The sequence below is a fragment of the Equus przewalskii genome, chromosome 26 (assembly GCF_037783145.1).
Source record: "Equus przewalskii isolate Varuska chromosome 26, EquPr2, whole genome shotgun sequence".
In the NCBI taxonomy this organism is placed as follows: Eukaryota; Metazoa; Chordata; class Mammalia; order Perissodactyla; family Equidae; genus Equus; species Equus przewalskii.
The window spans coordinates 18,518,546-18,531,918 of NC_091856.1; the positions used below are offsets into that span (position 1 = coordinate 18,518,546).

The 13,373-nt window shown below is 48.1% G+C and overlaps 1 protein-coding gene across 24 annotated transcripts in view; it reads left to right on the top strand.

Moving 5' to 3' along the window:
- The first annotated feature begins 5,910 nt into the window (after positions 1-5,910).
- Positions 5,911-13,373, top strand: part of ZNF618 (zinc finger protein 618) — a 183,524-nt gene continuing 176,061 nt past the window's right edge. For 21 of the 24 annotated variants that reach the window (XM_070594855.1, XM_070594858.1, XM_070594871.1 and 18 more), the window contains exon 1: positions 5,953-6,128. In XM_070594855.1, coding sequence (XP_070450956.1) covers positions 6,096-6,128 — 33 coding nt within the window. In that variant the 5' untranslated portion in view covers positions 5,953-6,095. Of the gene's footprint in view, positions 6,129-13,373 lie in introns of all 24 variants that reach the window. The other 3 variants (XM_070594878.1, XM_070594883.1, XM_070594891.1) reach the window with 2 other exon arrangements.

Here is a 13,373-nt window from a genome sequence, read left to right on the forward strand (position 1 = left end):
AGGATTGCTGCTGTATCGGGGGGCATAGCCTGCTGGACTGGGGGCAACTGTCTCCAAAGCTGACTTTGTTCCCTTCTTGGCTGGATGACATTGGTGACTCCAGTGAGGTGACTCCCCACCCCCCGCCCCCCACCACCCAGGGGCCTGAATTCCCTTATATAAGTTAATGGGCTGGGACTCACAATAATAACTACTGTGTGTTGAGTGCATAACATGAGTTAATGCTTTAAATAACCCTGTATGCTAAGCACCTTATTTTGCCCATTTTACAGATGAGGAAACTGAGGCTTTTATGGTGGCTCAGGTCATAGTCTGGCGAGTACAAAGCAGGGATTCCCACACAGGTCTAGCTGCAGAGACTGGATGAGATCTTCACTAGGATGCCGGACTTTCTCTAGGCCTCACGGGATGGCAGGGCCATGGAACAGGTTTACGAAACAGTCCGTGCATTTTAGATACATAACGAGCATTTGCTCTTGAATCCAGAGACAGCCTACTCAGATTTGGCTTCGACTCTGGTTCTTGGTCTGAGCCATCAGCTTGCTCTCTCTCTTTCGATTCACCAGACTTCCGTCCTGAGTCTTCGTTCTTTCTGACTTTTCCTCCTGGACTCACCTTCCTGGGGGACTGCCGGAGTCTCTCTGAAGACTTCAGCATGACTTGCAAGGACCTCTCTTGAGGAAATAAGTTGTCGCCACCTCTTCCCAATGTCTTCCTTCGTGGTGGAGGGGAGGGAGGGGTACGAAAGGAAGGAAAAAAAGAAAATGCCAGACCCAAAGCAAGATGATTTAAAGAATCTGTCAATTTTGATTCCAATCCCCAGAAAGTTCCACAGGGGCAGCCAGAGTACGACGGGAAGAGCATTGCATGAGAGTCAGACTGGACTGCCACAGGCTGGTCTGGCCAGGGACTGGAGCCTCAAATTCCTCATCTTTAAAGTGGGGGTGATTGTACCTTTCCCGCCCACTTCAGAGAAGTCATGAATCAAAGAAAATGTTGCCATCTTGTTTGAGAAATTGCTGAGATTTCGTAAGACTGGATTGTGTGGTTCTCTCCCATTGTGTAGACACTTAGGGAGCCCAAGTCTCTCTGGTTGGGCTGTTACAAGGAGCACTTTCCTCATATTTTAGGCTTAAAAAAAGAAACCCAGCTGGAGGAAGACGACATCATTTTTGGTCCTGACTTCCTTCTGTCCCACACCCTTGAGAACCAATGGTTTCACTCCAAAATCATCTTCTCCACCAAGATCTACCCACAGGTTTCAGCCAAGACCCAGGTTCTGTTTGGGACCTAAAGGTCACTTCTGGGGCAAAGCATGTCTCCTTGTTCCCCTCACTTGCCTGTGACACAAGCGTGGCGTCTCCTTGCCATCCTCACCCGAGAAAATCGCACCATCCTCGACCTCAGGTCACCCAGCTGTCTCTAGACTCCATCAGGAGGAAATCCACCTTTTGAGTGTGCATTTGAGTGTGTCAGGCCCTGGACTGGCATCTTTACAGCCCTGATCTCAGCAAATCCTCACTGTCCTCAATGAGGTACGGCATTTGAGGGGTCTGCCCAGCCCACCACACCCCCTTCCCTCAGGGGTGGGTCTCAGAAGTCTCTGTGGATTACATGACCCTGCTCCCCTTGGTCATCAAACGGTTGGCTCCTGGTGACACCTGAGCCAAGCTTCGCCAATCACATTCTCTTTCTTGAGAATTTGCACACAGAGAGACTGGTCGGCACCTGTTGGCACTGAGAGGACAGTGGGGCAGCCGTTTTGAATGTGTGCCCAAAGAAGCAGAGAGTAGTCACCTGGAGAGAGGCAGGAAGGAAGAGGGGGAGAGAGACAGAGACGGACAGACAGTGAGAACGAATAGGGCTGGGATGTCAAAAGACCTGTAGCCCAGAACGATGGAGAGAGCAAGCCCACTTCCTGGTGATTTTCTAGTTCCTGGCTCCAAATCCTCTTGAGGCTTCATTTCATTTCCTGCCCTTGGGTACCATGCTGCACCTCTTAAGTTAATCAAATAACACCTCCCCCTGCCTTTTATTTAAGTTTAGTGTGATTTTGCTTCTACTGGTCACAACTAAAAGAGTGTTGATAAGACTGGGAGGTTTTAGGATACCCATTTTACAGGGACAGAAATTAAGGCTCAGAGATTAAGCCACTCGCCCAAGGTCACACTGCTGGTCAGTGGCAGAGGCAGGAAACATGTGTGTCTGTGATTCCAGCGGCTGATGTGTATGGAGTGATTCCTTTGTGCTAGGCGCTTTCCGAAAGCTTTACACCTGTTATCTCATTTCATCCCCAGAGCACGCCCATGAGGGAGATACTACTGTCAGTGCCATTAGAAGGATGCGGGAACGGAGGCAAGGGAGGTTGAACTGTCTGCTCAAGATTACGTTGCATGTGAGGACCTGAGCCAAGGATGGAACCCAGGTGGTTGACTCCACATAATCAAGCCGTATAGGTGTTAATGAGGCAGTGCAGATTCACGGCACAGCGAGATGGGCATGGAAGGGGTCAGAAGTTTCCAGAATTTGATAAACACGGGCATGTCGAGTTGAATCATGGACCATTAGAGGCTGGTAAGCCTTGGAGGTCCCTACTGGACTATGTTTCCACCTAATGTAAGCGTCTGTTCTCAGCAGCTCTGACTGATGGTCATTCTTCCCCCCAATATTGTGGTGCCTGTTCCATCACTGAGCAGGTCTGGTCCCACCCCTGGGCTCTCACCAAATACTTTTTTTTTTTTCTCCCCAAAGCCCCAGTACCTAGTTGTATATCCTAGTTGTAGGGCCTTCTAGTTCTTCTATGTGATATGCTGCCACAGCATGGCTTGATGAGCGGTATGTAGGTCCGCGCCCAGGATCTGAACCAGCGAACCCCGTGCTGCCGAAGTGGAGTGCACGAGCTTAACCATTAGGCCACAAGGCCGGCCCCTCAATAAGTACTTTGGCTCCTCTCCCTGTTCTTCTCCCCCTCCCGAGATCTCTGCTTGGCCAGTCTCCCCTTGGTTAACTTCCTGGACAGGGAGCAATCACAGCTCTGGGTGACTGCATAGTTTCCACTGTAGTTTGGGAAATGCGTGTGTTCATTTAGAAGCCGGATTTTGTCAGGAAGACACCAAGCTCAGTCTTCATCCCCTTAGCACACTCTTCATGGCCCAGCAGGGACAGAGTAGAGAAGGGACAGACCCTCCAGGGCTGGGACCCCTTGGAGGACCACCTCACACTGGTGATGAATACACTCTGGACTCTCTGTTGGGATGTGCTGACAGAAGAGAAGGCCCAGTTCCTGCGGGCCGTGGGTGGTAGAGAAGCAGAAAGGATTTGTGGTGATCCCAGAAAGAGACACCTGAGAAGGATTCATGAGGATTTTCCAGGCCCAAGGTGCCTGGAAACTGGTTGCAGATCATTCCAGGTTGGGGTCACTGGCCCTTTTGAGCAATCGGTGAAGGCCAGAGATTTTCTCCCCAAAAATGTACATATGGACATAAATTTGCTTAAGACATAAAACTGCTTAGTTCATGGATCCCCAGACTTACGCAAGGATCGTATTTAAGAATTCCGAATCTAGAGAGACCCTGCCATCTGATTAAGACTTGGAGAGGAAGGATGCGTCTACCCACCTTTCCAGCGGGATGTTATTCCTCCCGGAATCTTTGCCGCCCCCCAGGTTGGGTTGGGCCCTTCCTGTTTCTCCCTCACCTCTGCATTTCGTTGTTGGCACGACATTGCAATGGTATTAAAAATGTAGTCCTTAGACCAGCAGCATGAGCATCACCTGGGAACTTGTCAGAAATGCAAATTAGTGGTCCCCACCCCTGACTGATTGAATCAGAAAGTCTGGGGGCGCCCAGGCGTCTGTGTTCCAGCAGGCCCTCCTGCGATTCTGAGGATCGCTCAAGTTTGAGACGGGCTGCTGCAAGCAATCTTCTTTATGGCGTGTCTGCCCTGCTAGACACAACCTGCCTGGCACATGGGAAGTGCTCAGTGAATACTTATTGCATCACGTTTTCCTGACTCCCAGGGCCAAATCTTTTTCCTTGGTACCCTATAACTCTGAGCCGTTGGGATTGAGACCCCTTGTCATTTTGGGTCCATTTCCTTTCTACTCCAGGGCCTAAGGTCAGGCTTGGCTCCACTAGGCAGAGGAGGGGTCTTGGCCTTGAGACAGGTGCCCAGAAACCTTCACACAGGGATGCAGCCAGAGAGACATCAAACCTTGAGCATCTCTTGGGGGTAACAAGGCCTCAGCCATCTGGCGGATGAGGGGCAGGCGGGCAGGGGGCTGCCTGGCCCCGCACGTCCGCCCGGGGCTCCTGGGAGCCCAGCTCTGCCAAACTCCACAGGCTGTCCTGTTCCCCTCGGTGCTGCCCTACACCAGCCTTGGCAGAAGCTGCCAAACCTCTGCCAGGGACATACTTGCCAGGCTGGAGGGGAGAAAAATGCCCACTTTTTATATTTAATGACTCTCCAACTTTTTGGGCAATGGGAGAATTGTTGGTCTCTTAACTTCTTGTGCATTTTTTAGTTGGGGAAGAACGTATCTCGTAATCTTATGCCTCCTATGTGGGCTCAATGCCCACATTTTCATTCAGGGAGAGAAAGCGTTTTCTACATGGTCCCTCAGTTTCCTGACATTTAAAAAATAACTCTTCTAGGGGGTGTAGGGCAAAAGTTTCTGTAACTCTTCCCCCGTCTCATATTGCTCCAACTCCTTAAACGTGAAAAGAAATAAATTTGATGTTTTAAGGTAGGGGCAGAGAAAAGATACCTGCTTACTCTTAATTTCCAATGCATTTATTTTTTATATTCTTATAATTCTATGTAATTCTCGTTTTTATCTCTTGGGGAGCGGTAAAGAAAGACTTCTCCCACCTCATACATGAGCAATTCTTCACATTTTTATTCTAAAAATGAGTCAGTGGTGGGAGGTGTAGGATGGATTCGGAGATTCCTCCAGTCTCTACATGGGGCAGGTCCTTCGAGCTTTTAAAAAAAAAAAAAAAATCGGATTTTTTGGGAGGGTCACGAGGAAGACAGAAAAAAAAAATCCCCTTTAAACCTTCCCAAGTCACAAGGAGCCAGTTCCTCAAATTAAAAAGACAAAAGAAAATCTGATTTTTCAGAGTGTTGGATGGAAATATTCTTGTTCACTATTTATTTCGCCTAGAAACAGTTTCTCGAATTTTTCTTTTGTGAAGTAGCTTCACTGGGGGATGGGGGAGGGGGGCTAACCTCCCTTAACCTTTAACCCCTCTCGTTTTACATAGGGCCAGTTCTGCAAACTTTTCTTTCTAAAATAAATATATTCTTTAAAAAAAATAATACCAACGGGGTAGTTAGAAATATTCTCTTCATCCCGCCTTTCGCATCAAAGCGGCTCCTCCAATATTTATTTATAAAGTCAATCTGATTGGGGAGGCAGGCTAGGAAGGGCCCCCTTAGCCCCTCTCGTCTGACCCAGGGCCAGCTCTCCGAACTTTGCTTTTCCAGGTCCTCGAGATTTTTTGGCACGGGTGGCAGGGGCGAGAGAAATCCCCCCCCACGAGCCTTCGAGCCTTCCATCAGGCCAGCTCTGCAAACTTTATTTTAAAAAATCCGTGTGATTTTTGGGGTGGGGGGGGTGGGGAGCACGAGAGTTCCCGTTAACCCCTTGGGTGCCGCCGAGAGGCGGCTCCCCAAACTTTTCTCCCCGCGGGCGATGACCCTCGCGAGGGGCGGGCGCGGGAAAGTTCGGGGGGCGCCGGGCGGCCGGCTTTGTGCGCGGAGGCGCGGAGGCCGGCGGCGCGGAGGCGCGGAGGCCGAGCCGAGGCCCGGGGCTGGCGGGCCGCGCGCCGAGCCGGCCGGGGGCGGGCAGGGCGCGGGGGCGGCGGCGGCCCGCGAAGGGCGGCGGCGGCCGCGGCGGCGGGGCGGGCGGGCCGCGGCTGGGGGGAGGCCGGCGCCCCCCCGCGCGCCCCCCGCGCCCCCGCCCCCCCGGCCGGAGCGGGCGGGCGGAGGAGGGAGCGGCGGCGGCGGCGGCGGCGGCGGCGGCATTGTGCGCGCACCGGCACCCGGCCCGGGAGGAGCAGGACGCGCGGGGCCGCCTCCTCCCGCACGGACCCATGAACCAGCCGGGCGGCGCGGCGGCTCCGCAGGTACGACGGGGGGCCGGGGGCAGGCGCGGCGCGGGGCCCGGGGGCCGGGCCCGGGGCGCTGCGCCACTTCATTGCAAGGTTTGCAAAATGCAAAGTGCCTGGGCACGTTTGCGGGCTTTTTTGTGGGCGCCCAGGGGCGGCTGGGGGGCTGGGGAGCCCCCCCCGGGCGGCGCGGGGGTTGCGGAGGGTGGGGGCGACGAGGGGGTCTTTGGGGGGGCCCCCCCCAGCGCCCCCTGCAGCCCCGGGCTCGGACCGGAGCCCAGAAAACAAAGCGGCGACAGAACAGAGCAGCCATTTCAGTTTGGACAATTCACATTTTGCAAAAATGCAACCCCTTCCAGCTCTCCCCCCTCCCCTTTAAATTTGCAATTTCCCCCTGACCCTCTCTGCGCTCGGGGTCCCCGATGACCCCCCCCGGGAGGTCTTTCCCCCCGGGCCCCCCATCTTTGCAACAATCTTTTTTTTTTAGGCCATATTTCCCTTTCTCAATTTTTTTTTCTAATTTTTCTTCAAACGGTAGTTTTTTCCCATTAAAACGACGCCACCTAGAGGATACTATTTTGTAAATAAAAAAAAGAAATGAAAATTGCAAAGAAATATTTTTTATTTCTTATTTTTTGAAAAGTTTGCACTGTAAGGCATGGGAGGGGAGAGGCATTCTTTTTTTTTCTTTTTTGCGGTGAAAATTTTCACTTTGATCTTTCCAGGAGCGTGGAGACAATTTTTATTTCGGAAGCTAAATCCAGATAATATGTAAATGAAAATTAAGCTGGAATTTGAATGAATTCAGTTTTTGAAGGGGAGAAAGCAAAAAGCCTCCTAAAACTAAAGTCAGTTTGGCTGCCCAACTCATTTTAGTTTGAGAAAAAAACTAATTGGAATGAGGAAAGGAGGGAAATTGTTGAGTTTAGAGAAAACTGGGGGAATTGGCTTTATGAAGCAATTAGAAATTGTACTTAATTCTAATTTGGAACTTGTTTAGCTCAGCGGGCAAAAAAGACTAATTTCACCATTTGACAATATTTAAAGTTTTTCTGTTTCCAAGAAGGAAGGATTTAAAAGAGAAAATAGACCCTAAAATGTTGCCTTTGGACACACCCAAAAATTCTAGTTTTTTTTTTTTTAATTTTGCATTTACATTTTACTGCATTTAAATTCCAAGGTTCTAAAGAGAAATAGAAACTGGAAAAGTTAGAGTGAAATCTTGTCTTTTTTCCCCCTGCATTTGTTGGGTTTGGTGTTATTTTTTTTGTTTTGATGGAATAATTAAGACTGTTTTCTGATTTTGTTGCCTGAAAGGTCTAGGCATTTCTTTTTTTGTTGTTGTTTTATCCAGAAAATGTCAGGAACCTTTTTTGAGCAGTATTCAGTGGGGAAAAAAATGTAAATTCATTACATTATACAAATTGAGTAGCCCACAGATTTGTAGGAGAGACCGCCATTAAAATAAGATATGCATAATTAACATTATTATGAAAAAACTAACAGTGGATTCACAGAAGCTCATTTTTTATGACATGCAACTGAATCAGTTGATAAAGACAAGGGTTGAGGAATCCTTGGTAGAAAGAAATTTTCCCTTCTCTGTGCTTGCTCACTCTTCCAATTTGAAAAATTTATTATTTAAAAAAAATCCAGATTGGTTTCAGGCCTCTTAGATTGTGATGAGGGGTTGGTAGTTTATTAACATTTGGTATTTTTCGCAAATTTGATTACTTTCAAAGGGGAAAAAAAAATCCATTAGCCTCGATCGTTCTGGCGGTGGGGGCGGGCTGTGATTTTAAAAAATAGCACAAATTTTACTGACTTAACAAGAAGGAAGGAGAAAAGAGGGAGTGACAGAGAGGAGATGAAAATAATGATTCTTATCCATCTTCTCTAGTGGATTTTCTAGAGATTTACTTACTTTGCTGAAAAAATGGGGTAAAACACCAATTCAGCTGATTCCAGCATCAAAATTGAATTTTTATTTTAGAGGAAAAAAATCAAAATACAAACAAAAGCCAAACCCGAAGGTACTTGCCTTTGGAACATGAAAGCACGTATGCAAACAGTATTGGATATAGGTTTTTTGGCCTTAAAATGAATCAAATCAAGGTGAAACCAAAAAAAAAAAAATTTTTTTTTTAGAAGACAAATATTGACTGAATTGAAACTTAACAGATGAAAATAAGGTACCCAAGCAAAGTTGAAGGGTTATTTGTGATAAATTAGGACGTGATTGAACTTGCTGGAGATTTTGAACCAAAAAAAAAAAAAAAAAAGTTCTAATTTTTCTGTCCAAAAGGAGGAAGTGAATGTTGTTAGCATTTGCAGGGGGCATCTTGGTGGGGGACCTTGGGTGGGGAGCTCTCTGTGGGTCACACAAGGACCGAGACAGGAAACCTTGTGCCCCTTGCGCCAGCCACCAGCTGGTCTTGGAAGACATGGTGGCCCCAGTCCGTGGATTCCCAACCCCATTTTGTGGAAATTCAGATTTCTAAGGGGATACGAATTCTGTGAAATAGTTCTGACAGTGGCAGAGGCTTGACATTTCCCATCGTCGCCATTGCATTTGGGAGGTTTTATTTTTTTAGTAACGAAATCCTTCAGGGCCGACTGGCCACATTCTGACATATTTGGAATGAGTTTTTTTTTTTTTTTTTAGTAGCATAATTAAAATTTTTTTTTTCTGTTGAATTATTTAGGCCGATGCCTAGGACGGTCAAAGAATTTATAATTTCCAAGGGCTCTGGAGGCCTCCTGAGACCGTAGGCCTGAGTTTAGCAAGTGATGGAGGAGAGCTGTGCCCTGGGCTGGGGAGGGGTGAGTGGGGACCCCCTCCAGGCATCTGAGAAAAAAGTCAGGGTTGTAGATAACAGGTTATTTCTGGTGCAAGGAATAAAAATATTGCTGCGCGTCCCTTTGTGTGTCCGGGATCTCTGGACACACAACTCAGATTCCTTCATTCATTCTGCTGAAATTTTGTCGTGTTGTCTACGGTTTCAAGAGAACCCCTGGCTAGAAATTGAAAATCGTTTCTGTTCAGTAGACCTGTTTTTTCTTTTTTCTTTTAAAATTGGTTATTCTGATCATGTTTGTTGTAGAGGAAATAGAGATGCATGATGGTCCTGTGGGGGGTGGGGTCCCTGTCTTTTGTTTCCATTGGTGTCTCTCTGGATTGAGATCTGACCTTGACCTTGCCCCCCCCACCTCCTGTTTTAGATGGCAGTGTGACCAGAAATGGATATGGGAGCTAAGTTTTGTTAGCCCGTGTCCGTTCACCATACTCTCTTACAATATTGGGCAAAAAGTTGGGCAAATTGGACTTGACGGGTGGGAATGTGATGATGGTCTGAGTTATTTTGGGGAAAGATCGTTTTTACTCAGTTTCACAGTGGAGACCCTTATTACTTACTGTTTGGCTTTTCTGCCTAAGGAGTTTTGTTTTGTTTTTTTTCTAATAAGGTTTGAAATTTCAAGGGCCTGCTTTATAGCTTGCCTTCGGCCCAAGCGAGGAAAAAGGGTTTGCTTATACTTTCTGCCCCGCACAGAGGTGAACTGGAACAAGGACTCTTGCTTTTCCAGAAGGAAAGCAACAAAGATGGCTGGTCAGCGTAAGGCTGACCTCTCCCTCCCTGGTCCTAGAAAGTAAACAGCCAGTGGTTTGTTTCATTTGAGAGGCAGAATTTAAAAAACTCCTCCATTGTCAGATACGGTTCCCCCTCCAAGTTTGACTGAGCTCTTGGCTGCTGTTTCCTCTGACCTCAGAATGCCCCTGTCTTCTCCTTGGTCGGCTGATAAGAACTTCCAGGCGTGTTTCACTGGATGTATAAGCTGACTTTTCACGGTCGTGGCGAAATTTTGAATTTTTTCCAGGTTCTTGTAATGTTTCATGTCAGTTGCGTCTCCTTCCCGGTGATGGAGAGCGAGGTGGCTTTGTGGGCACCCAGGAGCCCCGGCTCTCCCAAGGTCTCGTGTGACCTTGGACAAATCACTTTTTCCTTCTGAGCCGCGGTTTTTTACGTTTGTGAAACGAGACCTTTGGATCAGAACAAGCATAGTGACAAACAGGTTTCATCTCTTATTCGGCCTCCGAGTGGTTGGCCGTAGCTGCCGGGATCCTTGTGTTGAGAAGGATTCTGAGGTCACGTCTGGACTCTCAGTTTCTGGAGAGAGGGGTGGAGTGGTCAAGGAGCAGTGTCGATCACAGAGTGGGCAGTGTGTATCTCATTCGCCATACCCGAACTAAGCTGTGAATCCTGACCTGTTAATGGGTTATAAAGTCAATAGTGGGTCACAGTCAACATAAAAAGAAAAGAGTAGAGAGGATCAAGACAGCAGAGGGAGAGCACGGTGTTGAAGGTAAGCGTTGTCTCGTGAAACTTTGGTCTTATTTGGTATTTGCCAATACACGTGTGTGATAAGAATTGTAATTCCTACTGTGAGTTGTGGTTAAAAAGAGTTTGAAAGGTATTGACTGCACGATCCACCGTGGTGTATTGTGAGTACAGCACACTTTGTGTATCTTTTATTTTCTCACTTATTATCCCAGTTGATTTTTACGTGAACCCTGTGGGGTAGGGGTCCTGTGCCACATGGTTTGTCCCCTGGTTGAGCCTGCCTTAAGGGCCACACCTGAAGAAGCCTCAGCTGCCTGGTGGTCAGGTGCGCAGCCCAGCTCGTCGGCCTTGGACGAGATTGACCGGAAGCGTGAGGCCAGTGTCTCTGCCAGGTTCTCTTGCTGGAGAGGAGATTTATTTTTTATTTTATTGAGGTCACCTTGGTTTATAACATTGTGGAAATTTCAGACGCCCATCATTATATTTCGGCTTCTGTATAGACTGCATCGTGTTCACCACCAAAAGTCTAGTTTCTTTCTGTCCATCACCATCCACCTGTGGAAAGGAGATTTTAAGTAGTGTGGACTCCTGACTTGGTGGGAGGGAGAGCAGACACACTTTTATCCCTCACTTTTACTTCAAATTGCCAGAGGAATTTTTCTGGAGTTAGAGAGTTCATGTTTGTGCTATATTTAAATTTTCATCCGACTCTGTGAGTGTCTGTATTTCTGTGTGTCTGTGCTTCCTAAAAATTCCAGAATTGCTGTCTTAGTCTTCTCATCTTTGAATGTGTCAGACCAGCACTGTCCGATGGAAACATAATTCGAGCTGGGAATGCGAGCCACATATGTAATTTTAAATTTTCTAGTAATGCTTTAAGAAAAGGAAAGAGAGCCAGCCCTGGTGGCCTAGTGGTTAAAGTTCGGCGCACTCCACTTTGGCGGCCTGGGTTTGATTCCTGGCCATGGAACCACATTACGTGTCTGTCGGTAGCCATGCTGTGGCGGTGGCTAACATGGAAGAGCTAGAAGGACTTACAAAAAAAAAAAAAACCCCTCCCAATTTCCTCCTTTAACGAAATAAAAAAATAAAAAGAAACAGGTGAAATTAATTTTAATAGTATAGTTCATTTAACCCAGTATATCCATAATATGCTCATTTCAATATTTCATTATAAAATTATTAATGTGATATTTTATATTTTTTCCGTGAGGGGTGTTGTCTTTTCTGACTAGCCACATTTCATGAGTTCAGTAGCCACACGTGGCTAGTGGCTTTGGTATTGGACGGCACAGTGCCACACCACCGTTCCTTCTAGTTGTTGTTACCCGGTGGCCTCAGAAAGTTAGTGACGTGTCTTCCTAAGCTTTTGGTTTTGTTGGTGGGGCTTCCTTCCTGAGCCCTCTGTGCCCTGAGGCATTTCAGCCTGTGGTGGTAATGAGTTACATCCATGTGTCCTCTTCTGGCTGAAGTGGTCCACACCTCCCTTTTATTTGTCCCAAAGCAGTCTTCTGCCAGGGTTAGGCCAGACCGCTTTAGTTAAAAATGACAAATGAGGGGCCGGCCCAGTGGCGCAGCGGTTAAGTGCGCGCATTCCACTTCTTGGTGGCCCAGGGTTCGCCGGTTCGGATCCCGGGTGCAAATATGGCACTGCTTGGCATGCCATGCTGCGGTAGGCGTCCCACATATAAAGTAGAGGAAGATGGGCACGGAGGTTAGCTCAGGGCCAGGCTTCCTCAGCAAAAAGAGGAGGATTGGCAGATGTTAGCTCATGGCTAATCTTCCTCAAAAAAAAAAAAAAAAAGCCAATCATGGCTAAAAACTCAAGGATGATGTGTCTTAGCGCGTGAGCTCTTACAGTAGAGAAGCGCAAGGGCAGGAGGCAGTCATGGGAGGTGGGTGTTAACTAAAGGATTGCCTGAAAGAAGCACGAAGATGTAAGAAGGCAGCAGGTGGCAGGGAGGACCAGGGCTGGGGTCCGAGAGGAGGAAGGAGATCAGGAGCCAAAGCTGGTCTGCCCGTGAAATCCATTTTGGAACTGAATATGGAATCACCAGGAAATGCCCCCACGACAGCCCGTAGGTCAGAGGCGTAGACATTTTCTGACATCCACCGAATTGGTGAAATGGAAAGCTGGATTTGAGGTCAACCAGACCAGAGATTGAAATCCAGCCTCGTGGCACGGTTAGCTTTGTGTTACTTCGGGAAAGTCCCTTCCGGTTTTGGAACCACAGTTTGTGCATCTGGAAGAAGGGAGGGTAACACTCTTGACCTTGATGGGTTATTTTACCATTAAAGGATGTCGCACGTGTGTAAACACCCAGCTAGTCCTTACAAGGTGGTCCGTAGGAGGTGGTCCACACATGTTAGTTCTCTCTTGACCCAGCGGCCCGGGGGTCTCCATCTGGGGAGCTGGAGTCCCATGGACAACAGTTTGGGTAGTTCTGGAAACTTAGTGGCTTATCTTTACCGGGCAGAGTTAGGTAACAACAGAAAATGTCCCACTTTTTTGGTTGTTGCTTTAAAACAGGCCGGGATGAGACGTGTCCTGGACCGTACCTGTCTTTAAGTGTTCTCAAAGCTTCCCTTCCAGGGATGCTCTGGCTCCTCCGAGTATTTCTGGATTTGTTTCGAATCCTGTGGCACAGTCTTTAAAAGGGATAAATCTTAATCCCGGTGAACCGTGTTCCTTTGAGCTTCCCAGGCTGGGCCTCCTGTGTCTGGGGCGCCTTCCACCATTCACCTCCGCTCCATGAGAAACAAGACCCCCCTCGAGACCCACCTGCATGTCCTCTTCTGTGGAGCCCCCCTGAAGCTCCCCAGGTAGACTTCCTCTCCCCCTCCTGCCCGCCTCCGCCACAGTACTTCCCAAATACTCTGGGCCCACCGATGAGAGCCGGTTGCTTGCGTTTCTCTTTTTCCA